General features: G+C 37.2%; 1 protein-coding gene across 3 annotated transcripts in view; it reads left to right on the forward strand.

Annotated features, from left to right (window-relative positions):
- Positions 1-14,980, forward strand: part of YEATS4 (YEATS domain containing 4) — a 64,918-nt gene that overhangs the window by 1,034 nt on the left and 48,904 nt on the right. For all 3 annotated transcript variants that reach the window (XM_045464826.1, XM_045464827.1, XM_045464828.1), the window contains exons 2-6: positions 1,989-2,108; positions 3,195-3,261; positions 3,368-3,462; positions 8,431-8,523; positions 8,612-8,699. In XM_045464826.1, the coding sequence (XP_045320782.1) occupies positions 1,989-2,108; positions 3,195-3,261; positions 3,368-3,462; positions 8,431-8,523; positions 8,612-8,699 (463 nt within the window). The remainder of the gene's footprint in view (positions 1-1,988; positions 2,109-3,194; positions 3,262-3,367; positions 3,463-8,430; positions 8,524-8,611; positions 8,700-14,980) is intronic.

Genomic DNA, 14,980 nt, shown 5'->3' on the forward strand with positions numbered 1-14,980 from the left:
GCAGGACTAACTGGTTCTTGATAGAACACCTATGTTTACCCCTTCTGATTTCAGGTTTATTGCATAAAGGAGATTCTTCTTTAAAAAACCGATCACCCACGTTTGCACCAATCTAGTTACTCTAGCTTTTCTTCGAGTCCCTTTCTGTGTCCTACTGCTTTCACATAATTTTAACTGTATGCGCATACAACTATTACACACAGTGCTTTCATATCACATGCAAAAGTAGGAGTTCTTGGAAAATTTCAAAAACTACCAAAATGTATTGGAAGGGGGAAAATATCAGGTAAAACTCATAGTACCAGAAATTTCATAAATATATTTTAGCCAAGCTTTTTGCACAAGATTTTGGGTTGATAGGAAAGTACTACCAGAAGTTTAAAACATTGGCTTTTGGAGAACTTAAAAAAACTTTCTCTACTTGTGGTCATGTAAGGTTCAAAAAGTTTGGGGGCACCAGGGCGGCTCAGTTGATGGAGCGTCCACCTCTTGATTTCGGCTCAGGTCATGATCTCACCGTGGTGGGTGTGAGCCCTGGGGCAGGCTCTGGGCTCGGTGTGGAGCTGAGGCTTGTAGTCCTCAAATGCTTTTCTGTCAAAAATGAGTGTGAGTTAGTCACGTAGAGTCTTAAAATTAAGGATTTATTGGGGCGCCTGGGTGGCGCAGTCGGTTAAGCGTCCGACTTCAGCCAGGTCACAATCTCGCGGTCCGTGAGTTCGAGCCCCGCGTCGGGCTCTGGGCTGATGGCTCAGAGCCTGGAGCCTGTTTCTGATTCTGTGTCTCCCTCTCTCTCTGCCCCTCCCCCGTTCGTGCTCTGTCTCTCTCTGTCCCAAAAATAAATAAACGTTGAAAAAAAAAATTTATAAAAAAAAAAAAAAATTAAGGATTTATTTCTCATTCTTGATGATTGTTATGTGTAGGCACATAACATCTTTTTTCAAATTTAGATAAATTTCATTCATATAGAAAGTCTCTTGATAAATGAACCCCCTCTTCGTCACTGAGGAAATCTGCAAGTTTCCAGTAACTCGGTAACAGCTACAGGATCTATTGTCTATTCACCTTACACTCATTTATTCAGGCCTTAAACCTGTGCCACAAGTGTCAATAGCACTTCCTGTGACTATTTAAATTCTCATACAGATTGCTTGCCTCCTTCTGAACTAACTTGAGGCTTGTAGGGATTGGATTTTTTTGTTAATTACCGGCCAAAATGGAAAGTTTTTTTTCATTTGTTCGCTGCTTTTCCTCATTTCTTAGTAATTGTTGAGTACATTGGCATAGCACTTTTCACATGTGTATTTTGCACTTGCACAGTCAGTTACATTCTTACTGTTGAACAACTAGTCTCAAGTTTCATGTGAAGTTTCATGTCATTCAGTATTTTCTCCTGACTTGAAGTTTTTTGTTTCTCCTTTCCATGATAATCTGTCAACACGCACCACTTATACACTGACCAGATGTGCCGAGAAACATGTACTTACATCTCAGAACTTAACACATAAGTAATAAAATGAACAATGTTTGCCCTAATTCTGCCTAAAATCCTCTCCCAAACTGCCTTTAATATTTGTACTGTATTTTGGGAAACACTGCTATAAGCTGATAAATCAGGACATTATTACCATCAGGTGATGGCAGTCAAAACTGGTGGTCTTAATTCCTGAGGCTCACTTTCAAGTTTGTAAATAGCCTTTTGCCTTTCTTCAAAACAAAAACAAAGAAAAACCTCTCCAAGTACTTGACATGACTTAAATAGACATTTTCAAAGCGGGAACATTATAATTAATCTGGTGTTTAGTTACTTGTGTTAATATGAAATGAGAATAATCGTCTGAAATTGATTTTTTGAGAGAAATCCACGTTATAAGGAAACTCTAGGTTTTTAGATCACCTGCCATTCCTTAAAACAGGTTTTCACAGCTCTTATTCTGTACATTTGGGTAATAATACAATATTAATTGATGTTGAAATTATTTTTCTTTTAGGGGGTTACTATCGTTAAACCAATAGTTTATGGTAATGTTGCTCGATATTTCGGGAAGAAGAGAGAAGAGGATGGGCACACCCATCAGTGGACAGTGTATGTCAAACCGTATAGAAATGAGGTAGGCACTTGTTTCTCCTATAACTGTTTTGAAGCCATGGTTTGTGTTTGATTGAAGGTAAATTATAATATTATTTTATAGTAACTTCCTGATTATAAAATTGGCCCATTGTAGAAATGTCAACCCAAAAAAGTTGAAAGAATAAAGTGAGAGTTGTCATCATATAACTGTTAGCAGAAATCAATTTTGCAAAACTTTGTAACTAAAATTAAGTTATGATAACAAGAACTATGCTACAAACACAGCACATCTTCCAATCATCACATCTTAAGTTAGCCTAGTATTTAATCAGGTGTTTCAGGAATAGTAGTTCATACTTTTTAATTCTTTAACAATTGGTAAAAGACCATCAGAAAGGATGAATGGCAAAACTGCTGTAGAATCTGGCTGCTGGTAATTTTGTTTTGCTGCTGAATCTAATGTCTGGAATGCAGTCAGTACATAGTAGGTATTCAGTAGATGTTAATTGAACAAATATTTCTCCATTTAAAACCCTTTAAAGCACAAAAACTTTCATATGAATGTTTTTAGCAGTGTTATTCTTAATAACCAAAAAAAAAAAAGAAACAACCCAAATATCTTTCATCCGATGAAAGGGTGAATAAAATGTAGGATATCCACACAATGGAATATTACTAGGCAGCAAAAAGAAATAAAGTACTGATACATGCTACTACCACATGGAATAAGTTTAGAAATGTTATGGTAAGTGAAAGACGCCAGAGCAAAAGCCACATACTGGATGATACCATTTTATAAAATGTCCGGAAGAGGCAAATCCATAGACACAGAGATAGATTGGTGGTTGCCAGTGAATGAGAGGAAGAGGAACTTAGGAGTTTGTGCTAATGGGTATGAGGTTTCTTTTTTGTGTGATAAAAGTATTCTAAAATCGATTATGGGGATGGCTGTACAACTCTGAATATTCTAAAAGCCATTGAATAGTTACTTTAAGTGGGTGAATTACGTGGTATGTGAATATCTTGATAAAGTTGTTATTAAAAAAAAAACCTTCAATGTCTACATACATATTCTCTCAGTTTTTATATATAGATGGCAGAACTAATTAATTCCTCTGTATTTTAGGATATGTCAGCATATGTGAAGAAAATCCAATTTAAATTACATGAAAGCTATGGCAATCCTTTAAGAGGTACAGTACAGTTTTTTTATTCATAATGTACAAATTTAAAAATATTTTTTATTCATAATATACAAATTTAAAAATATTTTATAATTATTTTTTTCTCTCCTTTCAGTTGTTACTAAGCCTCCATATGAAATTACTGAAACAGGATGGGGTGAATTTGAAATAATCATCAAAATATTTTTCATTGATCCTAATGAAAGACCTGTGAGTAATGATAATCTTTGCAACCATAAAATAGATTTTTGTAATTGTGAAAATGTGACAATACTTGAATACTTTGTTATATATTGACATTTTTATTCAGATACACTTTATGTAAGCTTATCGCATAGTATATTTTGCCTTGAGTTAAAATTTTTCATGGGAAGTGCCTTTCAAAACTTTAATTTTTCAAGTATAGAAAGATGGGATATAATGTGAACATTTCTCAGAAAGAAATCATGGGATTGTGTGATTACTAGAACAAAAAAAAGTTTAAAATTCATTAATATTATTTGGTTATTAGTAATAAACAAGATGAGTCCAACTGCTGTCAAGAATGAGAATACCCACTTTTTATAGTTAAAAGCCCTAGCAATAGTCTTTTTGTTTTTTCAAGTTGCTGTCCATACTAGCAGCTTTACTTTATATTTTATTCATGAATTTTTATTTATAACCACTGACTTTTTCATCTTTTGATCTCTTTTTATCACATTGTTGCTTGATAATGTAAAATGTCCCTCAAAGCTTTCACTTTGATTCCTCAGCAATTTTGTGAGGTTGGTGATACCGTCATTTTAGAGATGAGGATACTGAGATTCAGAGATCAAGCCATATTGCTCAAAAGCACAGTTACTGTGGCAGAGCTAGTTTTTGAACCCAAGTTATATGCACTCAAACCTCACATTCTTTCCGTGACCCCTTTTTGTTTTTTGTTTTTTGTTTTTTTGACTAAGTCCACTCAGCTTGTTTTGTTTGTAAACCTATAGGGTCACAACTCAGTTACGGCTCCCTCATTCCACATATGCATGACTGGTGCTTAACTCTAGTTTCAGGTCATCACCGTTAATTTTCATCTTGTTAGATTCAGTGCATTCCTTTAGCACCAAACATTTACACTTTAATTATCAGATTACATTTTTAGAAGTGTATGTGCTTCTAAAGGAGCTATGACCTGGGCCTGTAGTTCAGAGAACTAGTTCCTAATGGACTGCACCAGAGATACTGGAGTTGTTTGTTAAAAATTTGGACTCCTAGGCCCCATCCCCTGGAAAGTCTGATTTAGTAGGTTTGGAGAGGGGGCCAGTACCCAGGTGATCTTGGTGCACAGTAAGATTTAGGACCCATAATATAGGCCATACTCTTCCTGCGTAGGAATTTCTTTAGGCAGTCTTTCAAATGAGAGTCTTGTTTGGGCTTGTTGTCTCCAGTAGACAGACTCTTGACTTTTGTCATTAAGTGAAACATCCTATTCAGATCTAGGTAGTTCTAAATGTAAGAAAGCTCTAGTTTATGGTAAGCTTCCTTGAACTTTTTACTGATAACTGTTCATACATTTGTTTTCTTTTCTCCTGAATAACATCTATAGCTTATTTAAATACTTTCCATGTGATAAGGTTTCCAGATCTCCTATCATTCTTTTGTCCTTCTTAGAATAGAATACTTTCAAAAGACATTATATTCTTCTTGGCAAGAAATTATTAAATATCCATTATTTGTCAAGATACTGTTCTAGGGGTCGGATACAAAGATGAGATACTGTTCTTGTCCTTAATGAAAATAGTCTATTAGGGAGAATAGAGCACAGAAATGTAGCAGATATTGAGAGAGGAGAATAAATCAGTAATGCTACTATAGCAGAAACTTTTTAACTTTGTAAGATTGCTTTGAATTCATTTTTACTTTGAGAATGTGCTGCCTTGTCTGTTCTTCAACTGTCTCACCCACCACTCTCAACTGGAAAATACATCTCTGAAAGAAATCATGGTATCATATAACTTCAGTATGAGACAACATTCAAAGTCCAGTCTTGGAAAGAGTGGTTATGACACTTCTGCAGTGATGAACTTATTGAATAAATTTCCATATAGATCTACATAGACCTGAATTTTATTACCCAAAAACTATTGTCGTCTTTTTTTTTTTTTTTTTAATGTTTATTTATTTTTGAGAGAGACCGAGCATGAGTGGGGGAAGGACAGAGAAAGAGGAAGACACAGAATCTGAAGCAGGCTCCAGGCTCTGAGCTGTCAGCACAGAGCCCAACGTGGGTCTCGAACTCACAAACTGTGAGATCACCACCCAAGCTGAAGTCGGATGCTTAACCGACTGAGCCAACTAGGTGCCCATCATTTTCTTTTAGTACAATGAAGCCTTTATACTTTTTTAATTGTTGGCTCTTTAAAATAAGTCATGAAGGTTTATTTAAAATATAGAAGAAAGACCTAAGTAACTTGTGACTAATTCCTGTTACCCAATAACCTATTAATAGATTAAGCCATTATAAAAGGAATGGTTATTCCTAAAAGAAAGCTAAAATTGGGTTTTTATTCCTAGAATTATCTTCATAGCTAGTATAGGCATTTCCATTGCTCTAAGAATCTTCAAACATCCTTCAAAATTAGAGACATCTATCTTGATGTTTTTCGTTGCCTATATCTGCATGAATGCTTTTGGGAATCTGAATAATAAATTTAAGGAAGGACAGTTTTATGATGCACTTTTAAATTTCTCTTAAATTATAAGAGTAAAACGTGCACACGGTTTTAAAAAATACTCTAAAAAAATACAAATCTCCTGTATCAGTTTCTTAGGGTTGCCATAATAAAGGACCACAAACTGGGGCGCCTGGGTGGCTCAGTCAGTTGGGCATCCGACTTTGGCTCAGGTCATGATCTCACGGTTTGTGAGCTTGAGCCCTGCATCGGTCCCCGTGCTGACAGCTCGGAGCCTGGAGGCTGCTTCGGATTCTGTGTCTCCCTCTCTCTCTGCCTCCCCTACTCATGCTCTGTCTCTGTCTCAAAAATAAAACATTAAAAAAAAAATTTAAGGACCACAAACTGAGTGGCCGAAAACAGCAGATGTTTATTCTCACGGTTCTGGAGGCTAGAAGTCCAAAATCAAGGTGTTGGCCATGCTCTCTCCAAAACCTCAAGAGAAGGAGGATCCTTTCTTACCTCTTCTAGGTCCAGGTAGCCCCAGGTGTTTCTTGGTTTTGGCAGTATAACTCTAATCTGTGCCTCCATTGTCACCTGGCCCCTATCTCTCGTTGTCTCTGTGTGTCTTCTCTTCTTATGAGGACACCAGTCATACTGGATTAGAGCCTAACCACTCTATCTTAACTTGATTACACCTGCAAAGACCCTATTTCCAAGTAAGGTCACATTTACTAGTACTAAGGGTTAGGACTTCAGCATATCTTTTGGCAGGATCACAATTTAACTCATAACATTTTCTTTCTCCCTTCTCTGGCCCCTTCCCAAGAAGAACCACAGTGATTCTTTTCAGTTCTCTAGAAATTACTCCATGCATCTGCTATATTTCAATCTGTTTGATTTTTCAATTTTATTTTTTTGTTTTATTTATTTTGAGAGAGAGCATGTGCAGGTGAGTGGGGGAAGGGCAGAGAGAGGGAGAGAGAATCCCAAGTAGGCCCCATGTTGTCAGCGGAGCCTGATGCAGGGCTCGATCTCACAAACTGGGAGATCACCACCTGAGCTGAATCAAGAGTTGGACACTTAACTGACTGAGCCACCCAGGTGCTCCTGATTTTTCAATTTTAGGTAATACTGTCACCTCCTCATGTGATGACAGATGGTTCTTTTTCTTCATCATTCCAGGCTTCTTTTTTTGTTTTGCTGGAGGAATTATTTCAGAAAGGATGCCTGAGTAATGAACCTTTGAACCATTGTTGCCTGAAAATATCTTTATTTTTGCTTCATATTTGATTGTTTGGGTGAAAAATTGTAAGTTTCACAGGAGGATATGCTCTCTTGTCTCTGAGTGATGGGAGAAGGGAAGGGTAACAGGCCTTGCCACCACACAGCATTCTTGATTTCTATAGCTGCCGACTTTGGGCTTGGAGCCTCCCTGGGGTTCCACTGGGAGTGCTGGCTCTGACCTCTGCTGCTGTTTTCTGCCTTAAGTTTTCATGTTGTGAGTTTTTCTGTTCTGATTAATCCACTCACGTAGTCTCCTCTCCCTTCTGTCTACTCCAGAAATTGTTAAATTATCTGCTTTAAATATGGTGTATAGGGGCCCCTGGCTGGCTTAGTCAGTTGAATTTGACTCTTGATTTTGTCCCAGGGTCGTGGGACTGAGCCTCGCATTGGACTCCACACTGAGTGTGGAGTCTGCTTGAGATTTTATCTCTCCCTCCTCACTTCTGCTCCTCTCCCCTGCTGTCACGCTCTCTTCTCTCAAATGGAAAAAAAAAAAAAATTAAGTATGGTATATCATACATGTTCCTTATAATGATTTTAGCTAACCTTTTAGAAAATTCTTTGAGGCCTCTGAATTGGTTTCTGTAACATCAATTCTGCTGTTTTGCTACCTAGGTTTTATTTTGTTCAAGTAATCAAACATTATGCTGCAAAGCTTTTCCTTTGTTGTCCTATTATACCTGTTCTTAGGTATTTTGAAGACCTGTTGCTCCTACAGAAGTAAATTATCATTGACTTTTATTTATTATGTTATTTATGTAATAATAGATCACCGAAGAAATATTTTGCATTCACTGAGCATTTTAGTATTGGTTATTTATTTTGAAAGTATAAAATCTTCCCTCCCCCTGTAAATTTGTAGACTTTAATCTTCACAGAATAGCTGTCAAAATTGATCTAGTTTTACCTGTGTAAATAAAAGAATTCATATCTTAATGATTTTCCAGTTTAATTTCTATAGCTGTATTTTATATTGTTTTTCTATGTAGTCATTTTGTAGAGACGCTTTGTAACATCCATACTTACCCTCTTCAAAGCATTCATGTTTAGTCGATGTGGATGGATAATGATACCTAATAGGAAAATAAGATACAGAGTTTGAGTGATTTGCCACACAGTAAGTTGTAATTGAGATACGATCCTGAATTTGACATGTTAGCTAATCCCAGTCTCTAATTCAGTTACAGAAATCATGGTGTCTCACGATGGTGAAAATCATTGCACAGGTGTGACATCTATTTTTATTTCACAGGTGACCCTCTATCATTTATTAAAGCTGTTTCAGTCAGACACCAATGCAATGCTGGGAAAAAAGACAGTGGTTTCAGAGTTCTATGATGAAATGGTAAGAGGATTTTATAATGAGAATTTTAAAAGCATTTTAAGTTGTAGAACTTTGAAGTTATTGGTCTTTTTTCATTCTATCCCATTAGATATTTCAAGACCCAACAGCAATGATGCAACAATTATTAACAACATCTCGCCAGCTAACATTAGGAGCCTATAAGCATGAAACAGAATGTAAGTGCCATGAGTTCATAATTATTCTGAAAAATAATGTATTCTATAATGGTAAAAAGATTATGATTAGTAAGTATTAAATTTTTTTCTATATATATAAAGGTAATAAAGATATATAAAGGTAAAATTTTTAGGAGTTAAAAAAAATGTATTACTATAGAACATCTATCTAAGAAGGATGTTTTAAATTGTTCTCAGAGTAAGGGTGCCTGGGTAGCTCAGTTGGTTGAGCATTCGACTCTTGATTTCAGCTCAGGTCGTGATTCCTGGGTTGTGGGATAGAACCCTGCATCGGGCTCCACACTGATTATGGAGCCTGCTTGAGGTTATCCCTGTCTCTCCCTCTGCCCCCTCTCCTGCTTGTGCACTCTCTCTCTTTCTCAAAAAACAAAACAAAACAAAAAATTGTTTCCAAAGTAGGCTTACTTTCAGAAAGGTAAAAAACAGCCTCTCACATTCTTTGAAATACTGTCTTTTATTCTCTAATTACTTTTAAGCATAGCTTTTCACTAATTTTGCTTAATCTGTTACTCAGTCATTTCCTGTTTATTAGTCTTTGCTAATAAAATCTGTGTGAAGAACCTTGCAGAACACAATTAGAGTTGACTCTTGAACAACGCGGGGGTTAGGGTTGCCATCCACCCTCCCCATCCCCACCTCCCAACGGTCAGAAATCTGTGTACAACTTTTCACTTACCAAACACTTAACTACCAATAGCCTGCTGTTGACAGGAAGCTTTATTGGTAAACAGTCCACACATATTTTGTATATTTATATGTATTTTATTCCATGTAATAAAGTAAAGTATGCTATGGCGTGCCTGGGTAGCTCAGTTGGTTGAGTCTCCAAATCTTGATTTTGGCTCAGGTCATGGTCTCATGGTTTGTGAGATCAAGCCCTATTAATCTGAATTAATGCTGGGGTGGTAGGTACTAGAATGACATACTGATAATCAGTCATGTTGTATTTTCCCTCTAAGCTAACATGGCCTTAGAATCCCTTACACATCGCTTAGTGCAGCTACTGCCAAGCATTTGCACTTGGCACTCAACGTGAAACCTGTTTGCCATCCTTATGTTAACATTTATGTCACCATTCATTCAGTTGTTCCTTTGATCTTCCATTCATTTGCTTCTAGTATATATTGAGCCCCAGTTATATGCCAGGCATTGTCTTCGGTTCTGAAGATAGAGCAGTATCCAAACCAGACAAAATCTTTGCTCTCATGAAGCTTACATTCTAGTAAAAGAAAGGCAGATATTAAATAAATAGAACAATAAAGTGTAAGATAGTGGTTAGGTGATATGGATAAAAAATAAAGTAGAGGAGGGAACACCTTTGGTAGGAGGAGATAGTTGAAGTTTTAAATATCAGGTCAGAGAATGCTCCCTGAATTTGTGGCATTTGAACAGATACCTAAAGAAGTAAGGAAGTGAACCATTCTTTTTTTTTTTTTAATGATTTTTTTTTTTTTTTTTTTCTTCTGAGAGAGAGACAGAGAGCAAGCAGGGGAGGGGCAGAGAGAGAGAGGGAGACACAGAATCCGAAGCAGGCTCCAGGCTCGGAGAGGTTAGCACAGAGCCTTACACAGGGCTTCAACCCACGAACCATGAGGTCATGACCTGAGCCGAAGTTGGACACTTAACTGACTGAGCCACCCAGGTGTCCCAGAAGTGAACCATTCTTATCTGAGGGAAGAATGTTAAGTGTCAGGGGAGCAAGAAGGGCAAAAACCCTAAGGTAAGAGCATGCCTCGCATATCTGAGTAGGCCAGTGTGACTGGAGTAGAGTGAATAAAGGGACAAGAAGGGGAGGTGAGACCAGAAAAGTTAATAAGGGACCAAGTCATTTAGGGACTTGAGGGTAGCTGCAAGTACTTTACAGTATTAATTAAACAGAAGGAAATGTGAAGTTGTTTGTGGGTTTTTTAACAGAAGTGACATTATAAAACATTTTAAAAGATCAATCACCCTGGCTGCTGTGTTGAAAACACACATAAAGCAAAAAGTATAGTGGCAGAGAGAATAGTTAGGAGGCTGTTCCAGTATTCCAGATATGATAGAGTGGTAGGTGGTACCAGAGTAATAGCAGTGGAAGTGCTGAGAGGGTGTCAGGTTTTGATTTATTTTGAAGATAGATACAATAGGATTTTTTGATGGTTTTAAGAATAAGATGCGAGAGAAGTAGACAGACAGAATACCTCTTAAGGTTTTGGGCCCAAGGAGCCAAAAAAAACCATCGTTGCTTTTCATAGAGGTGGGAAGTCTGGGAGGGGCAGGCTTTGGCAGAAAGATTAGAAGTGCTGTTGTGGACATGTTGAATGTGGGATGCCTGTAAGACATCAAAGTGGAAATGCTGGTAAGGGAATTGCACCCACAAGTCTAGTATTTAAGGAGAGGTCTAAGCTAAAGATACACATTTGGAAGTTAGTATATGGATGGATTTATAAATTTTAAGACCAACTAGTATCATCAAAGGAGTGAGTGAAGATAAAAAAAAAGAGGTCTAAGGACTGAGCCATGGGCACCAACATTTAGAGATTAAGGAGATGACCAGCAAATGAAATTAAGAAATAGCAGTGAGTATGGAGAAAAACAAGGTGCATATAATGTAAAGTCAGGTGAAGACAGTGTATCAGGAAATAGTCATTAGCTCTGTCCAATACTGCTAGAACCGATACTGATAGTGGTCCAATGCTGATAGATCAAGTAAGGTAAGAGCCGAGAAACGGGCTAGTAGAAGTTCTTGATGACCTTAGGAGGAGCAATGGAAGGAAAATGGTAAGGACAGAAGATCAACTGAAATGGATCAAAAGAGAATGAGAGAAATGGAGATGGAGACAGGCGCTGGGGGCAACTGTCTTGGAGCTTGGCTATAAAGGGAAGTAGTAGCCTTGGAAGTGGTAGCAGAAGCAGGATATGGGGTCAAGAGGTGGGGAGGGGGTGCAATATCAGGGGGGAAATAAGCCAGTATATTGTAGGCCACAAGAGGTGAACGCAATAAAAGAGGGAGTGGGGGATGAGAATGCAGGAGAGAAGGGGGTTGCGGTTTAACTGCTAATGGTTGTAATGGTGTTTTGTTTGTATTTTCATGAAACCTGTGACTAGGAGTTACAAGAGCTGAATACTAATTACAATTTTGCAACTCGGTAGTCACTTAAAATTTTAAATCACACTGATTTTAAAAATTTTATGCTTTATTTTTTACATCTGCAAGAACATTTACCTGGACTACTTTGTTATAAACATAGAACATACGTATATGATCACTTTTAGAAGGTAAAAAGCACTACTGATATGCTATTTTGTATTGGTCATTTCCTCTTCATTATAGATCTTTCTCCTATACTATGGAAATGTGCCCAATTCATAAGAGTAAACTTCTCTTTTAAAATTCAAATGCCCACAGGGGCACCTGGGTGGCTCAGTTAGTTGAGTGCCTGACTCTTGATTTGGGCTTAGGTCATGGTCTCGCATTTCGTGGGTTCGAGCCCCACATTGGGCTCTGCACTGACAGCATGGAGCCTTCTTGGGATTCTCTCTCTCTCCCTCTGTCTCTCCCTCCCTGTCTCTCCCTCCCTGTCTCTCTGCCTCTCCCCAACTCACTCTCTCTCAAAATAAATAAATAAACTAAAAAAATAATGACCCAAGTGCCCACATTTTTGTATTTTCAACAAACTAATATTAATTCAGGTGTGTATAGTAGGTAGTACTGATAACATGTTTTATAAAAAGGACTTTGATGTGTTAAAGCTTATGGTATGGAGTTGTATAACCTCGGGAAGTTTTTATCAGTAAATTACATGTTTTGTATTCAGTTTATTTTCTTAATAGTATCTAATTCCATAAATGATATTGGCACAACTGTTAAGCTTTTGGAAGGAAAACTTAATTTAGATCGTTGCTTGTAGCATTTACAAAACAAATTCCAGTTTAATTAAATGTAGTAAATTTTTTTTTTTTTAAGTCAAGCAACCTGTCATTTAAAAAATTAGAGAAGTGACTTTCTGTCCTGGTAAGGAAGACTTGCTAAATTTGTGGTATGAGAAGAAATCACATTAGAAGAAATTACATGAAAAGAAAGGCAGACTTGGCTTTGTAAAATATATTTAACTTCTACATTTCAGAAGGACGAAAAAAAATAAATTTGTGGAAAATATGGCAAGGGATTCATAGTTTTAAAACCCTGAACTCGATAACGTAGAAAAAATTTTTGAACTTCAATTGACAAATAGACAAAAGCCATGGGCAGACAGATGAAAGAAGAGATGGCTAGAGAATAGAGTGGGAAAATATTGGCCCTGCTAGTAATTTTTAAAATGCAAGCCAAACATTAGTGGGTTGCCATATTTGTATCACATTAGCAAAAGGAATCTTTAATAGTAGTACATGTTAAGGATTTGGTGAACCTTGTATTCTCATGAATTGTTTAGCCTTTTTAGGAAAGCAATTTTGGAATCTTAAAGACATAAAAAAGATATGTACACTTTTACCAATTTGAGGGCATGACACCCAATATTTGGTTATAATAAAATAATCAGAGCTATTAAATGCTTACTGTTTTTACTCATCTAAATCTGTAAATGTATAAACTCATTTAAATCTACAATAACTTTTTAGGTTATCCACTTGGAAGAGGGAGGCACAGGGAGTTTAAGAAACTTGCTCAAGTTTACACGGCTAGTTAGTGGTGGAGCCTGAACTTCATCCTAGGCAGTCTTCACAACTTAGGCTCAAAAAACTTAGCAATATATTTAGATAGAGTAATACTCAGAGTAGAGGTTGCATGTTATGTAGCATATTAAAAGTTTATAATTTTCTTTTTATCACATTTCTTTATTTTTGAGAGGCAGAGAGAGAGCGTGAGTGGGGAAGGGACAGAGAGAAGGGGGGACACAGAATCTGAAGCAGGCTCCAGGCTCTGAGCTGTCAGCACAGACCCCGATGCAAGGTTCGAACTCACGAACTGTGAGATCATGACCTGAGCCAAAGTTGGACCCTCAACTTACTGAGCCACCCAGATGCCCTGCATATTAAAAGTTTATGAACCTATTTACATCAATAAATTTATAGAAAATTGCTTAAGTACAGTGATCTGGCTATTAATCACTTCTATAAGGAATCATTAAAACGATAGTGCGCATGTGATAAGAGCTTACTGTGTACTAGATAAGTGCTTTACATTTCTGAACTTCTTGAATACCTCTAACAACCCTAGGAGGAAGGTACTATTAGCCCCATTTTGTGAGTTAAGGGCCTAGATCATAGAGAGACTTGATGACTTGTCCCAAATCACCCAGCGAAGCCAGGATTTAACCCGCATCCATGCTGTCTTTCTTTTCTGTTGATAAACTGTTCTGTCTCTGTGTAAAAGCCTCATAGTTTGTGCTTCTACTAACTAGTAAGTTATATGACTTGGCAAAAATAATTCCTCTTTGGATTGATTTCCTCCAAATTGAGGCTTAATTTGGAAATTTAAAATAAGTTTTTAAAAATTGTTTTCTTTGTTTTGAGAGAGAGTGCACGAGCAGAGGAGGGACAGAGAGAGAGAGAGAGAGAGAGAGAGAGAGAGAATGCCAAGCAGCATTCTGTCAGCACAGAGCCCAATGTGGGGCTCGAATTCATAAACTGTGAGATCATGACCTGAGCTGAAACCAAGAGTCGGACGTTTAACTGACTGAGCCACCCTGGTGCCCCAAAACAAACATTTTTTTATATGATCATTTAATATATAGGAAGCAGAAAACTGAAACAAGCTAAAAGCAGTTTTTGAATTTTTTCCTTTATGATCTCATTGTTAATTAGCCCAGGTCTTCTTCCAAATATATCATGCCCTTTGCAGTCTTACGATTTGTCAAAAAATAAAGTGTAATGACTAAGCCAAACAACAAGAATCTATATTACAGTGAATGCTGTCCTTTTGACAAAGGAGTCGGATCAGGTCTTCCTGACTACATTTAAAACTATCTGTTGCCGTTTGTACAGGACTTCTTATTGCTTGCCAAATCTGTATGTGCTGTTTCCAGGGCCTGCAGTGTCCGCTTCTTCCATCTGATTCCTTTCTCATTCTTTAAAACTCAGTTCAGATTTTCAGATTTTACTGCTGCCAAGAAGCCTTCCTTGATACACACACACACACACACACACACACACTTTCATGTTGGTATGAATCCAGTCTGCTCTCATAGCTCCCTATGACACTGTAATTCATTTTTCTTTCTGGTCTATTTTCTTCCTCTACCTCAGCATCTAACAAAGTGCCTTTCACTCAGTATACATTT

Source organism: Leopardus geoffroyi, chromosome B4 (genome assembly GCF_018350155.1).
Source record: "Leopardus geoffroyi isolate Oge1 chromosome B4, O.geoffroyi_Oge1_pat1.0, whole genome shotgun sequence".
NCBI lineage: Eukaryota > Metazoa > Chordata > Mammalia > Carnivora > Felidae > Leopardus > Leopardus geoffroyi.